At 55.1% G+C, this 13,175-nt stretch overlaps 1 protein-coding gene across 4 annotated transcripts in view; it reads right to left on the bottom strand.

Moving 5' to 3' along the window:
• LOC138250108 (interleukin-5 receptor subunit alpha-like) overlaps nucleotides 1–13,175 on the bottom strand; it is a 403,009-nt gene that overhangs the window by 44,654 nt on the left and 345,180 nt on the right. For all 4 annotated transcript variants that reach the window (XR_011194888.1, XM_069204551.1, XM_069204550.1 and 1 more), the window contains exon 10: nucleotides 10,644–10,794. Coding sequence is in view for 3 of the 4 variants with exons in the window: in XM_069204551.1 (XP_069060652.1) it covers nucleotides 10,644–10,794 (151 nt within the window). In the remaining variant the exon portion in view is untranslated. The remainder of the gene's footprint in view (nucleotides 1–10,643; nucleotides 10,795–13,175) is intronic.

Below are 13,175 nucleotides of genomic sequence, written 5' to 3'. Positions count from 1 at the left end.
GTCAGAAGACCGCCATAACACCGCCGTGGCCGCGGTCAACCGCCACGGTCATTCTGACCCACAACGGCCAAACCTCCAAAAATCCGTCCTCCACTGCAGCCCGCCACATCGGCGGGCAGCGATAAACTGGAGATGACCAAACCTCCACCGTCACGCCAACAGAAATACGCCCATGCCATTACGACCCACGAATCCACACGGCGGTCATTCAAACACGGTATTCCATTGGCGGTACACACCGCCGCGGTCAGAATACACACACATCACCAAAACACAGCCACATTGGACAATTTGAAATACACACACCTGATACACATACACACACCACTCCCACACAATCAACCAACTATAAAACACACACCCACATCACCCACAAACCCCTGCGACCATAATTACTGAGAGAAGGAGAGAGAGACACAGCAGACAATCCATAGCAAGACACACTGAGGCACACTACACCATCACACACACCACATAGTAGCACAAAGCACCACTCACCAACACACTCCTCATCACATACACCACCCCACACCTCACCCACACCACCCCATGGCACCCCAAAGGCACCCACGCTTTTCGGACCAAGAACTCCGGGTCATGGTGGAGGAAATCCTAAGAGTGGAACCCCAGCTCTTCGGCTCGCAGGTGCAGCACACCAGTATAGCCAGGAAGGCGGAGCTATGGCAGCGGATCGTGGACAGGGTCAACGCAGTGGGACAGCATCCCAGGAATAGGGAGGACATCCGCAAAAGATGTAACGACCTACGGGGGAAGGTCCGATCGATGGTCTCCAGGCACAACATCACGGTCCAGAAGACTGGCGGCGGACCCCCACCCACCCCTCCCGAATTTACATCGTGGGAGCAAGAGGTCTTGACCATCCTGCATCCTCAGGGCCTCGCTGGAGTAGCCGGAGGAATGGACTCTGGTAAGTCCCATCTCAACTACTATATCCCCCCCACCCCACCAGCATGCCAACCCACACCCCCACCCTCACCCCCAACCCCCCAGCACACATCCTCCCTGACAATGTCTCACCAGCACAACCCACCCATCCCAACACCAACTCCTGCATGCCAACACAAATCATGGGCACCCATCACCTAAGCATGACCACTGCACTAACCCCTCCCCCCCACTAAATACCCTCACAACACCTCCCTCCAGGGAATGCCTGCACTGGGGAAAAGGGCACCCACAACACGCATGCTATTGCACACACAGAAACAATAACCAAACTCTCTTACCCCATGCAGGACCCGAACGACAACACACCAGCCAGGAGGGTCCAGAAGTGTCCATCCCACCACCGGAACAGGCCCACACTGAGGATAGCAGCTCTGTCGACAGTGAACCTGATGACCAGCCCGGACCATCGGGGACCTCTGGGCAGTCGGTTCCCCTCAGGCAGCCACAGGCCACACCAGACCCGACCCCCTCTGCCGACACCAGCATAGCTCCCACCCAGCGGGCCCATGCCTCTGTCTCTAGGACAGCTCAATCAGCGGTGTGTCCGCCACTACAGGGCACCCAGGCTAACCCAACACCCCAACAACAACAGGGACCTGGGGGCAGTGGGAGCGGGCACACCGGCCAGGGGACAGAGGCCGGGGGAAACCGGGCAGCTCGGAGGGCTGCTGTGCGACAGGGGGGGGAGGAGAGGCCCAGGGAACCCACTCTCCAAGAGGCCCTCACCACCATCATGGGGGCATACCACCACTCCCAAGAAACGATGGCGACGGTACTGGCCAGGTTCACTGAGATCCAGGCACAGCAGGAAGAACGCTACATGGGGTTCAGGGAGGAGCTGAGAATCATCGGGACCGCAATGGGGACCATCGTCCTGGCCCTCCACAGGATAGAGGACGCGTTGCGGGACCATGGTGCACCACACAGGGCCCCTGTCACTAGGCCGGACCAGGAACAGCCTACCACCTCCGCCGGCGCTAGTGGACAGGAGGTCCCAACACCTCGACAGCCCCCCAGAACCCCACCTCCTGCTGAAGAACAACCACACCGTAAGAGGAGCCTGAGACCAAAGAAAAAGACAGAGTAGGATGTCAAGACCCCCGCCAGCAGGACATACCCCCTGAACTCTTCCCACTGTCCCACATTGCCACCCTGTCCAACCATGAACTGCCTATGCTCCATCCTTCCAAAGGCAAAAGAACAATGCACCTGTGAGACTGAGAACTGGACTCTGCCATGGATATTCCTCCACCCCCACCCATCACCCTTAGAATCACATGTACCGATATCTAGCACTGTGAATAAATCACATTTTGCACACAAATCTGTTTTGAGTCATGCTGTATTATTAACAAATGTATTACATATTACTGTTCAATTTCTGTTCTGTCAATTAGTCATGACAACATACCAATGTCAATACGCTGTATTTCATGGGCGAACCAAGCAGAAGTCAGGTACTGAGTCAGACAGCACTGAGAAGGGAAGGGAAAGGCAGAAATTACTGAAAAACATCTGTGGGGAACTACAGAAAGTACAGATGCAGGAGGCTAGAAGCAATTGGGAAATGGCATGGGTGATTCTTACCTGGGTGTTACTGGAAATACTGTTGTATCACTCTATCCCTATTGTCTGTGTCGTCCTCTGAGTCTTCCTCCTCTTCACTCTCCACAGGCTCCACGGCTTCTACAACACCACCATCTGGACCATCCTCCTGCAGGAAAGGCACCTGGCGTCGCAAAGCCAGGTTGTGAAGCATACAGCACGCCACGATGATATGGCACACCTTCTTTGGTGAGTACATTAGGGATCCACCAGTCATATGCAGGCACCTAAACCTGGCCTTCAGGAGGCCAAAGGTTCGCTCAATCACCCTCCTAGTACGCCCATGGGCCTCATTGTACCGTTCCTCTGCCCTTGTCCGGGGATTCCTTACTGGGGTCAGTAGCCACGGCAGGTTGGGGTAACCAGAGTCACCTATTAGCCACACACGTTGTCTCTGTAGCTGCTCCATCACATAGGGGATGCTGCTATTTCGCATCACATACGCGTCATGCACTGACCCTGGGAACTTGGCATTTACATGGGAGATGTACTGGTCAGCCAAACAGACCACCTGGACATTCAACGAATGATAATTTTTTCTGTTTCGGTACACCTGCTCATCGTCTTTTGGGGGTACCAAAGCCACATGGGTCCCATCAATGGCACCAATGATGTTGGGGATATGTCCAAGGGCATAGAAATCACCCTTCACTGTAGGCAAGTCACCCTCCTCGGGGAAAATGATGTAGCTCTGCATGAGTTTCATCAGGGCAGACAACACTCTGCTCAAAATCTTAGAAAACATAGGCTGAGACATTCCAGATGACATGGCCACTGTGGTCTGGAATGACCCACTGGCCAAAAAATGGAGGACTGACAAAACCTGCACCAGAGGGGGAATCCCTGTGGGTTGGCGGATGGGGGACATCAGGGCTGGCTCCAGCTGGGCACACAGTTCATGGATAGTGGCGCGGTCAAGTCTGTATCGAAGTATTATATGGCGTTCTTCCATTGTCGACAGGTCCACCAGCGGCCGGTACACGCGAGGATTCCTCCTTCTCATCGCAAGTCCCAGCGGACGGTGCCTAGGAAGGACAACATGGAGCACAGAGTCAGCCAAACCACAGGTACGTACAGACAGCTTGCACAGTTAAAGAATGGCAATGGGTTGAAAGGCGTGTATGTGTGGCAATGCAAGGCCTAGGCCTGTGTGTCGCAGTCAAAATTAAGCCATGTGGGCCCTTGAAATGGCGGCTGCCTGACCTGTGAAGTGGGACAATGGGATGTGAGGTCAATGCGCTGGCGGGGCACACCGTGGCGGTAGGCGGTCGAAGACCGCGGCGCAAAGCCGCATTGGTTAACATTGAAGCCTATGGGTTTCAGGAGCCAATAACGAAGTGCGCCGGCGGTCGCGGTACGCACCGCCGCGGACGTGACCGCCATTTTCTATCTGCTTAATCACTCGAGACCTGATCATCCACAGGAGAGGACCTATACTGCAAGTGCTGCTGTGACCTCGGTCTGGAAGATACAATGGCTGCTGCGACTGGGGAAAGGGCCCCTGCCTTCACGTCTGAAGAGTTGGAGAAGCTCGTGGATGGGGTCCTCCCCCAGTATGCGCTACTCTACGGTCCTCCAGACCAACAAGTGAGTACACCGGGTGCTTATGGAATGGGCTATGCCTGTGTGGATTGGGGTGGATGTAAGTTGGTGGGGTGGGGGGCGAATGAGGAGTGCAACGCCTGACAGATGAGAGCATGTGCCATATGGCAAAGTGGGTGGGGGGGGGGCAATTACATCTAACATGCAGGTCATTGATGATTTCCTCCTTTCCACCCTATACATGTCTAATAGGTCAGCACCCATCAGAAGATCGAGATTTGGCGTGCCATCGCCAAGGAAGTCCGGACCTTGGGGGTCCACAACAGACGGGGCACCCACTGCCGCAAGAGGTGGGAGGACATCCGCCGCGGAACAAGGAAGACCGCAGAAACACTGCTGGGGATGGCCTCCCAACCTAGGAGGGGTGCCAGTCGCACCATGACCCCCCTGATGTCCCGGATCCTGGCGGTGGCCTACCCTGAATTGGATGGGCGCTTTAAGACATCACAGCAGACACAAGGGGGTGAGTATCAGCACATTCTCCTATCTTTCTGCGCAGTGGAGGCGTCTGGGTGGGGGAGGAGGGCTGTGGGTGACATTAGGCCAGGGCGCTTTCTGTAGTGTAGTCCTCTCCCTTAGGCATGGCCCTGTGCCCCCGGCCCCCACCTCGGTAGGGTGACAAGTACAGCCATTGAAGGTCCAGCATCTCCTATGTGCGCGTTTGACGTCTCTTGGCCTGTTGTCTTAGTCAGTAGTACTGAGTAGTGTACCCCGAATGCGCGGCTTAGTGCATTAGGCACCTGTGTCTGTCCTCTCCGCCAACGGTGTTGACATTGCATGCACTCAACCTGGTCTTCTTTTTTCTCCCCCCACTCTTTCTCTTCATCTTCTTGTGCATGTGTGCATTAGCATCATCAGGCGGAGGAGATATGGCATCGGAGCACGAGGGAGCTGCAGGACACAAGGCCCCGGTGGGCCCAGGAACAGACACCGAGGGCACCAGTGATCCGGAGGGCGAGGGGAGCACCACGACGGGGACCGCTGGTGAGAGCAGCGAAAGCGACACGTCCTCGGATGGGAGCTCCCTAGGGGTGGCGGCAACATCCGTGCCCCCCGCCTCTACAGGTACAGCCGCCACCCAGCGCACCAGCCCCGCCCTCCCAGCAGCCCCTCAGTCTTCGCTCCGTGCCGGTTCGCCCAGGAAGGCGCGCGTCTCCTTCGCCCCAGGCACCTCAGCCCCTGCCCCTGTTGCCCCTGCTGCCCTCAGTGCGGAGCTCATTGACCTGGTAAGGACGCTCATTGTTGGGCAGACGACCCTTTTGAATGCCATCCAGGGTGTGCAAAGGGAGGTGCAACAGAGCAATGCGTACCTGGAGGGCATTCATTCGGGTCAGGCTGCCCATCAACGAGCGTTCACTGCTCTGGCCTCAGCACTGACGGCAGCCATTGTCCCTGTTTCCAGCCTCCCTCTTCTTACTGCCTCCAGCCTGTCTCTGTCTCCTGTTCCTCAGCCTATCCCATCCACACCATCAGACCAGCCTGCACACACCTCAACACCCAAGAGCAGCTCATCCAAACACAAGCACCACAGATCCCGCAAACACTCACCCGAGCAACACCCAGATGCAGACATGCCAACAGCCACTGCCACCCCTGTGTCCCCCTCCTCCTCATCTCCCTCCTCCCTCCCTGTGACGTCTACACTCACACCGGCATGCACCCCAACATCAGCCAGTGCTTCCATCACCACCTCACCCTCCAGTACAGTCCGCAATCGTGCAGTCACCACCCCCACTGCCATGTACACGTCCCCTGTGTCCTCTCCCACTGTGTCTGTCACCCCCTCTTCCAAGACACACAAACGCAGGCAGCCACCCACCCAACAGCCATCCACCTCACGACAGCCTACAGCACCAGCACCTTCACCCAATGACAGCACACCTGACTCTCCTACAACCACCTCCTCTACCTCCACTTCCATCTCCACTTCTCCTACCCTTTACCTTGGCCCTAAAAAACTTTTCCTGGCTAACCTTAACCTCTTTCCCCCCGATGAGCTCCCCCATCCATCTTCAAAGAGTCCCAAGAGCACCGCAGCCACCACCAGCCCATCTTCGGGTGTCACTGTTGTGCCTGGGTTCTGGAGCCCACCCTTTGCCAGCAGTGACACATCGATCAGCAGCAAGGACACGTCCAACCCCCCCCCCCGGCAAGAGGACCCGCAAAAACAAGGACCGCCGTGCGAGGACCAACAGGGCTGCCCCCAAGGAGCAATGTGCGGACACTTCACCACCCACACCATCTAGGGGAGGCAAGGGCCCGAGAGCCCCATGAAAGGAGCGGAAGGGCAGCAGGAGCGCGGAGAAGGTGGACCCCACATGCCACATCCCAGCTGGGAAGGAGGACACTAAGGAGGCCAGGAGTCCGTCCCCGAAGGGTCCAGAAACGTCACGGTCCGAGGGCGACTGAGCAGGGAGTCGAGGCCAGGTCTGGCTCCCTTGACCTGCTGGATGAGCACCGCTGAACAGGGCCCGCGGTGCAGAAGAGCACCGCTGAACAGGGCCCCGCCGTGGAGATAGGCACCGCTGAACAGGGCCCGCGGTGCAGAAGAGCATCGCTGAACAGGGCCCGCCGTGGAGATAGGCACCGCTGAACAGGGCCCGCGGTGCAGAAGAGCACCGCTGAACAGGGCCCGCGGTGCAGAAGAGCACCGCTGAACAGGGCCCCGCCGTGGAGATAGGCACCGCTGAACAGGGCCCACGGTGCAGAAGAGCACCGCTGAACAGGGCCCCGCCGTGGAGATAGGCACCGCTGAACAGGGCCCGCGGTGCAGAAGAGCACCGCTGAACAGGGCCCCGCCGTGGAGATAGGCACCGCTGAACAGGGCCCGCGGTGCAGAAGAGCACCGCTGAACAGGGCGTGCGGTGCAGAAGAGCACCGCTGAACAGGGCCCCGCCGTGGAGATAGGCACTGCTGAACAGGGCCCGCGGTGCAGAAGAGCACCGCTGAACAGGGCCCCGCCGTGGAGATAGGCACCGCTGAACAGGGCCCGCGGTGCAGAAGAGCACCGCTGAACAGGGCCCCGCCGTGGAGATAGGCACCGCTGAACAGGGCCCGCGGTGCAGAAGAGCACCGCTGAACAGGGCCCGCGGTGCAGAAGAGCACCGCTGAACAGGGCCCCGCCGTGGAGATAGGCACCGCTGAACAGGGCCCGCGGTGCAGAAGAGCACCGCTGAACAGGGCCCCGCCGTGGAGATAGGCACCGCTGAACAGGGCCCGCGGTGCAGAAGAGCACCGCTGAACAGGGCCCCGCCGTCTCAAGCACCGCTCCGCTGGGCACCGCCGTCTCAAGCACCGCTCCGCTGGGCCCCGCCGTCTCATGCACCGCTCCGCTGGGCCCCGCCGTCTCAAGCACCGCTCCGCTGGGCACCGCCGTCTCAAGCACCGCTCCGCTGGGCACCGCCGTCTCAAGCACCGCTCCGCTGGGCACCGCCGTCTCAAGCACCGCTCCGCTGGGCCCCGCCGTCTCAAGCACCGCTCCGCTGGGCCCCGCCGTCTCAAGCACCGCTCCGCTGGGCACCGCCGTCTCAAGCACCGCTCCGCTGGGCACCGCCGTCTCAAGCACCGCTCCGCTGGGCACCGCCGTCTCAAGCACCGCTCCGCTGGGCCCTTCTTCTCAAGCACCGCTCCGCTGGGCCCTTCTTCTCAAGCACCGCTCCGCTGGGCACCGCCGTCTCAAGCACCGCTCCGCTGGGCACCGCCGTCTCAAGCACCGCTCCGCTGGGCCCCGCCGTCTCAAGCACCGCTCCGCTGGGCCCCGCCGTCTCAAGCACCGCTCCGCTGGGCCCTTCTTCTCAAGCACCGCTCCGCTGGGCCCTTCTTCTCAAGCACCGCTCCGCTGGGCACCGCCGTCTCAAGCACCGCTCCGCTGGGCACCGCCGTCTCAAGCACCGCTCCGCTGGGCACCGCCGTCTCAAGCACCGCTCCGCTGGGCCCCCCGTCTCAAGCACCGCTCCGCTGGGCCCCGCCGTCTCAAGCACCGCTCCGCTGGGCACCGCCGTCTCAAGCACCGCTCCGCTGGGCCCTTCCTCTCAAGCACCGCTGAACAGGGCACCGCCGTCTCAAGCACTGTTTATGGTTCACTGTGCCCACCATGCCTCCTCCTTGACCAGTGGAGACTGTCATCCACCTGATGGACTGTGGCTTTGCACTCCCCAGGATGGTCCAGTGGGCAGCCCACCCACTGTAGAGACATTGAGAGACTGTGGCTTTGCACTCCCCAGGATGGTCCAGTGGGCAATCCACCCACTGCAGAGACATTGAGAGACTGTGGCTTTGCACTCCCCAGGATGGTCCAGTGGGCAGCCCACCCACTGTAGAGACATTGAGAGACTGTGGCTTTGCACTCCCCAGGATGGTCCAGTGGGCAATCCACCCACTGCAGAGACATTGAGAGACTGTGGCTTTGCACTCCCCAGGATGGTCCAGTGGGCAATCCACCCACTGCAGAGACATTGAGAGACTGTGGCTTTGCACTCCCCAGGATGGTCCAGTGGGCAGCCCACCCACTGTAGAGACATTGAGAGACTGTGGCTTTGCACTCCCCAGGATGGTCCAGTGGGCACTCCACCCACTGCAGAGACATTGAGAGACTGTGGCTTTGCACTCCCCAGGATGGTCCAGTGGGCCGCCCACCCACTGTAGAGACATTGAGAGACTGTGGCTTTGCACTCCCCAGGATGGTCCAGTGGGCATGGTGGCTCCTCGTGGATCTGGTGTCGTGGACTCATGTGGCTGTGGTGCCCCCCCCTTCCCTTCCCCCTGAGGTGCCTGTAGTTTTTACATCTGATGCCCCTGCAGTGTTCTCTCCAAAGGACTCAGGTCTCCTGTGTGGGCTTTGCCCTTGTTTCTCAAGACTTTGGCCCACGGACATGCTGAATTCGTAGGATGTGCAGGACTTGTTACTTCAGTTATACACTGATGTGTGTGTCATTAGTTTTGTTGTGGATATCTTTCATGGTTGTACGCTAATTTTCTTGAGCTTTTTGGTACATAAATATTTATTCCAAATATGATTATGTCCTAGCATTTTTCAGGGGTGTTTGGGTGGTGTCACTGTGACTTGGTGCTCTGCATTGGTGAGTACATAGTTGGGGGGGGGGGGGGGTCGCATATGTGTGTGCCCGTAACCTTTCGTCCTCCCCCTCCCGTGTGTCGTAGGTGCAGTACTCACCGTTGTCGTCTGCGCCGGACTTCGTACTCGTGGTAGATGAGAAGGTAGACGAGAGCAGGTAGGATGTTTAATTCGGGTTCCATGCTGTCCTCCTTCCTCCTGGAGTGCGTAGTGGTGAGCGTTTTCCCGTCCGTAGTCTGTTTCCGCCGTGTTTTTATCGGCGGTGCTCCCGCCCCGGAAAAGGTGGCGGATTGGTGAGTTGGAATAGTGTGGGCGGTACATTGTCTGCCGCCTGGCTGTTGGCGGTGACCGCCGCGCTGTTTGTTTGTACCGCCGTGGCGGTCGGAGTGTTAAGGTGGCTGTCTGTGTTGGCGGTTCCCGCCAGGCTCAGAATCCCATTTTTTTAACCGCCAGCCTGTTGGCGGGTTGGCCGCCGCTTTAACACCGACCGCCAGGGTTAGAATCACCCCCTATATCTTCTTTAGACAAATACATAATTATTTATATAATACAAACAAAAAATGTACAATGCATAGTGTTCAACTGCCATATTATGTCAGAACCCTAATAGACGTTGTATGTAAAAGCCGTTTGTCTTTGTTGCGTGTATTAAACAGGCAGCTAGTTTGTAACTTCAGCAATGTCAATTATTGTGAAGTCAACATGGTTAAGGTCATATGACCAGGGGGGGCTCGTTTCCAATGGCAAAGGAGTGTCACCCCCCTGGCTCACCCAACAGCAGAAAAAGAAAACAATACTTCATTATCGTTATATTTTTCTGCTGTTGGCTCAGCCAGCAGCATGTGAACAGGGGGGCGGGTTGGGCCATGGGAGGTGGGGGGAGGAGGAGAGACTGCACCTAAGTCTGCATGTGTTTTTGAAGGCTGGCAAAACACACATGCGCACTTAGGTTTCTTCAGCCCAGCTGTGTTGAACAGCCAGGCTGGAGAAACTGCACAGGCTCAGACCAAAGCAGCATCAGGATTGCAGGGGAGTCTGTGCTAGTGTTCCAGTGAATGCTGGGACACCGTATCGAGGGAAAAGGAGCGCAAGGTGTAAGGGTGGTGTCCGTTAAGGTAAGTTTATTATTATTATTTTTTTTAATTTTACTTTCAGCCCCTCCTCATCTCCGCCCCCCCTCCCCACACCTCCCTTTGAGATTTGCGGCGCCCGCAGCTGCATATGTCATCACTTGCATGAGTGATTTAGGGTCAAAGGTCATGCAGTGTCAGTTTTTGTGATATCACGAGGGTCAAACGATGTGCGATGTCACTTCTACTACCCCGACATTTTGGAAAACACATGCCAAAGTACTCTGCATTGAGACACAAAACAGATTTGAGTTGAAAGTTACCGAATTCGATTGGTCCACTCCATTCACCCCACTCAGAATTGAAACCACAGTTGAGCCCTCTTGCCCTCATTTTCATAGTGTGATGTTCTCCTGCTTTAAAGCTGTGGATTGGAAGTGTGAATGATTGTTCATTGAATGCTGGATTATATATCTGTGAAATGTAAAAGAAAAACAGTTCCTTTAGATTATTTCTATAGTGTGCGTTTACTCACACTGCAAAAAATATATCTTCTTTAAAATAATAAAGCGATTATTTAATAACCATACTTTTGTAAAAAAACAAAAAAAAACAAGGACAATTCTTCGTTAATGTGGTCTGCTAACATTGATGCTGACATTGATTTAGCTTACATCTTTAAAACTAATGTGCTTATAGCATTAACTATAATCAGGGAAACGGGTTAATTGCTTAATTTCATGACTCTGGTCCTTACTTAAGATTTGGCATCAGCCAAACTGGTGTAGTGGACGATACAACACATTTTCTTCATCTACAGTGGCTTGACCACCAAAGTCAGAGTTGCCTACCTTCAATCCAAACCTTTTTCCCTGAAGTGTCTTCTGTATGCATTACAAGCAAGGCAAAAGTTCTTTAGCCCATGTGAATCCTGAAGCCACACCTTTTAAGTGGCTGAGTCTATCTTTGACCTGAATAATGCTTCCCACGCACTGGGAATTGTAGAGCTTGGGTTCATTCAATGATTTTTGGGGTCTGGGTTGGCCATTATGTCACTGGCAGTACTGAATAGATGCTCCACTTGCGAGATCGAAGTTGGAGGGACCACTCTTAATTGGTCAGTCCTCCAGTGCCTTTCCAGGCAGCAACCATACTGTCCAGATGGTGTTCTATTTGTTGGAGCCTGCTATGAGAAACAATGGCCTCCACCGTGCTCTAAATGAGATGTTGTAACATAGAGATGGAGTCCGAAATATCTGACGATTTTTAGCAGCTGTCTAATGTGTTTACCATGAATAGTATTTTCTAGGTCATAGTCTCTGTTGCTGTACTCAGAATGATGTACACTGCCATACCAACATGCTTGTGCTGCAGAGGATCTCTACATATCATATCTACAAACAAAGGGGGTAGGGAGCACACCGCCTGACATCCCATCAACAGGTGGTAGATGCAGTGCATGATAGAACTTACTTTATCTGTCTTTTTTTTACCATAGTTGGTGCAGCCAGTGATGTGTATTCCTAAACAGGTGTTTTGGGATAATTGTCCTTCTTCAGTAGAGAGTAACACTTCATTTTAAGGGTGCTGGCAGTCAGTCAGTGTGCTTCCTACCCCGTTTGTCTGATTGGGCTCCTTTGAACTGGTGAGCTGACAAGCTCCTTTTGATGCATAATGGGGCTTGTAGTGAACATGTAACTTGAGTCAGTATTGGTTTCCATGATAAAGCAAATTATGAATGGCAATGGTGGCTGGTTTCTATTAATGGCAGAGGGTCAGAGGGCAGGGGGGATACAAAAATAATATATATATAAAAAAAAAAAAAGGCACTTACTTGCCTTCGACGGGTCTCCCTCTCCTCACAGTGTCCTCCTCTCGTTGTGGCTTCAACGAGGCGTGGGGACCAGAAAACAGCACTACCAAATCCTGACACTGGTTCCGGCATCAGGATTGGTGGGAGCGGGCACTCTCAGCACTCACCAGAGTGCTGGAGGCCTGTACTTTCTCTAAACCAGCTGTCTTAAGACAGCTGGGTCAGAGATGTTTAAAGTCCGCATGCATGTCTGGCTGTCGCAAGACGGCCGACCAATTGGACATGCGCACTTTTTTTAACATGTGCACAGCTCCCTGCTGCTGTCACTCAGCAGCTATTACCCCACCCCATCCTGACACTCGGTTCAGGACAGGGTACTGAAAAATAAAATGGTACTAAAGAAAGTTTATTACCATTTTATTTTTCAGCTCTGGGGCATTTTTGTAGTGGGCGACTCTCCTTTGTTCTCGTGGAGGGGCCGCCCCTGGTGAATGGTTACTCTAATGCCCTCACTGTGACATGGCCTGATTATAGCGCAGAGATACAAGAGAGCTAGAATCTGTGACACCAGCTCATAACCTTGTCCCCTGAATGGGGAATAACTGCTCAGACTCTGAGTTACCGGGTCCTTTAAGGGCAGTTTTCCCATATCTTCAGCAAAAGAAACCCTGACATTTTCCACCTGTTCTGAGCAGATGGGACGTGTCAGCTGGGGAGGTAGTGGGGGATGGGAGTTTCAGAGTGCATGATTCTAGGGCCTCTCTGGGGGATTTGTTTGCTCCCCCAGACTGGTTTAGGCGCAAACGGGGCAGGCAACACTGCTGCCTGCAACTGTGGCCCTTGCAGCAAATGTAGCTGTCCCAGTGTGTCCATCCTTAGAATTATAGGATCCAGAGTTTTTGGACATTGATAATTCTCTTGCGAAAGACTCATACTTGTGCCTTGGGGTGTTTCTCTTGCAGTTATTGCTCTTTATTTCAACTTTTAATAAGGGCTTAATGTGCCTTATTCTAAATATTCATAGGCACAGAGATATGGATGC

This window comes from Pleurodeles waltl, chromosome 8 (genome assembly GCF_031143425.1).
Source record: "Pleurodeles waltl isolate 20211129_DDA chromosome 8, aPleWal1.hap1.20221129, whole genome shotgun sequence".
NCBI classification, from domain to species: Eukaryota; Metazoa; Chordata; class Amphibia; order Caudata; family Salamandridae; genus Pleurodeles; species Pleurodeles waltl.
This window is presented reverse-complemented; position numbering and strand designations above follow the sequence as displayed.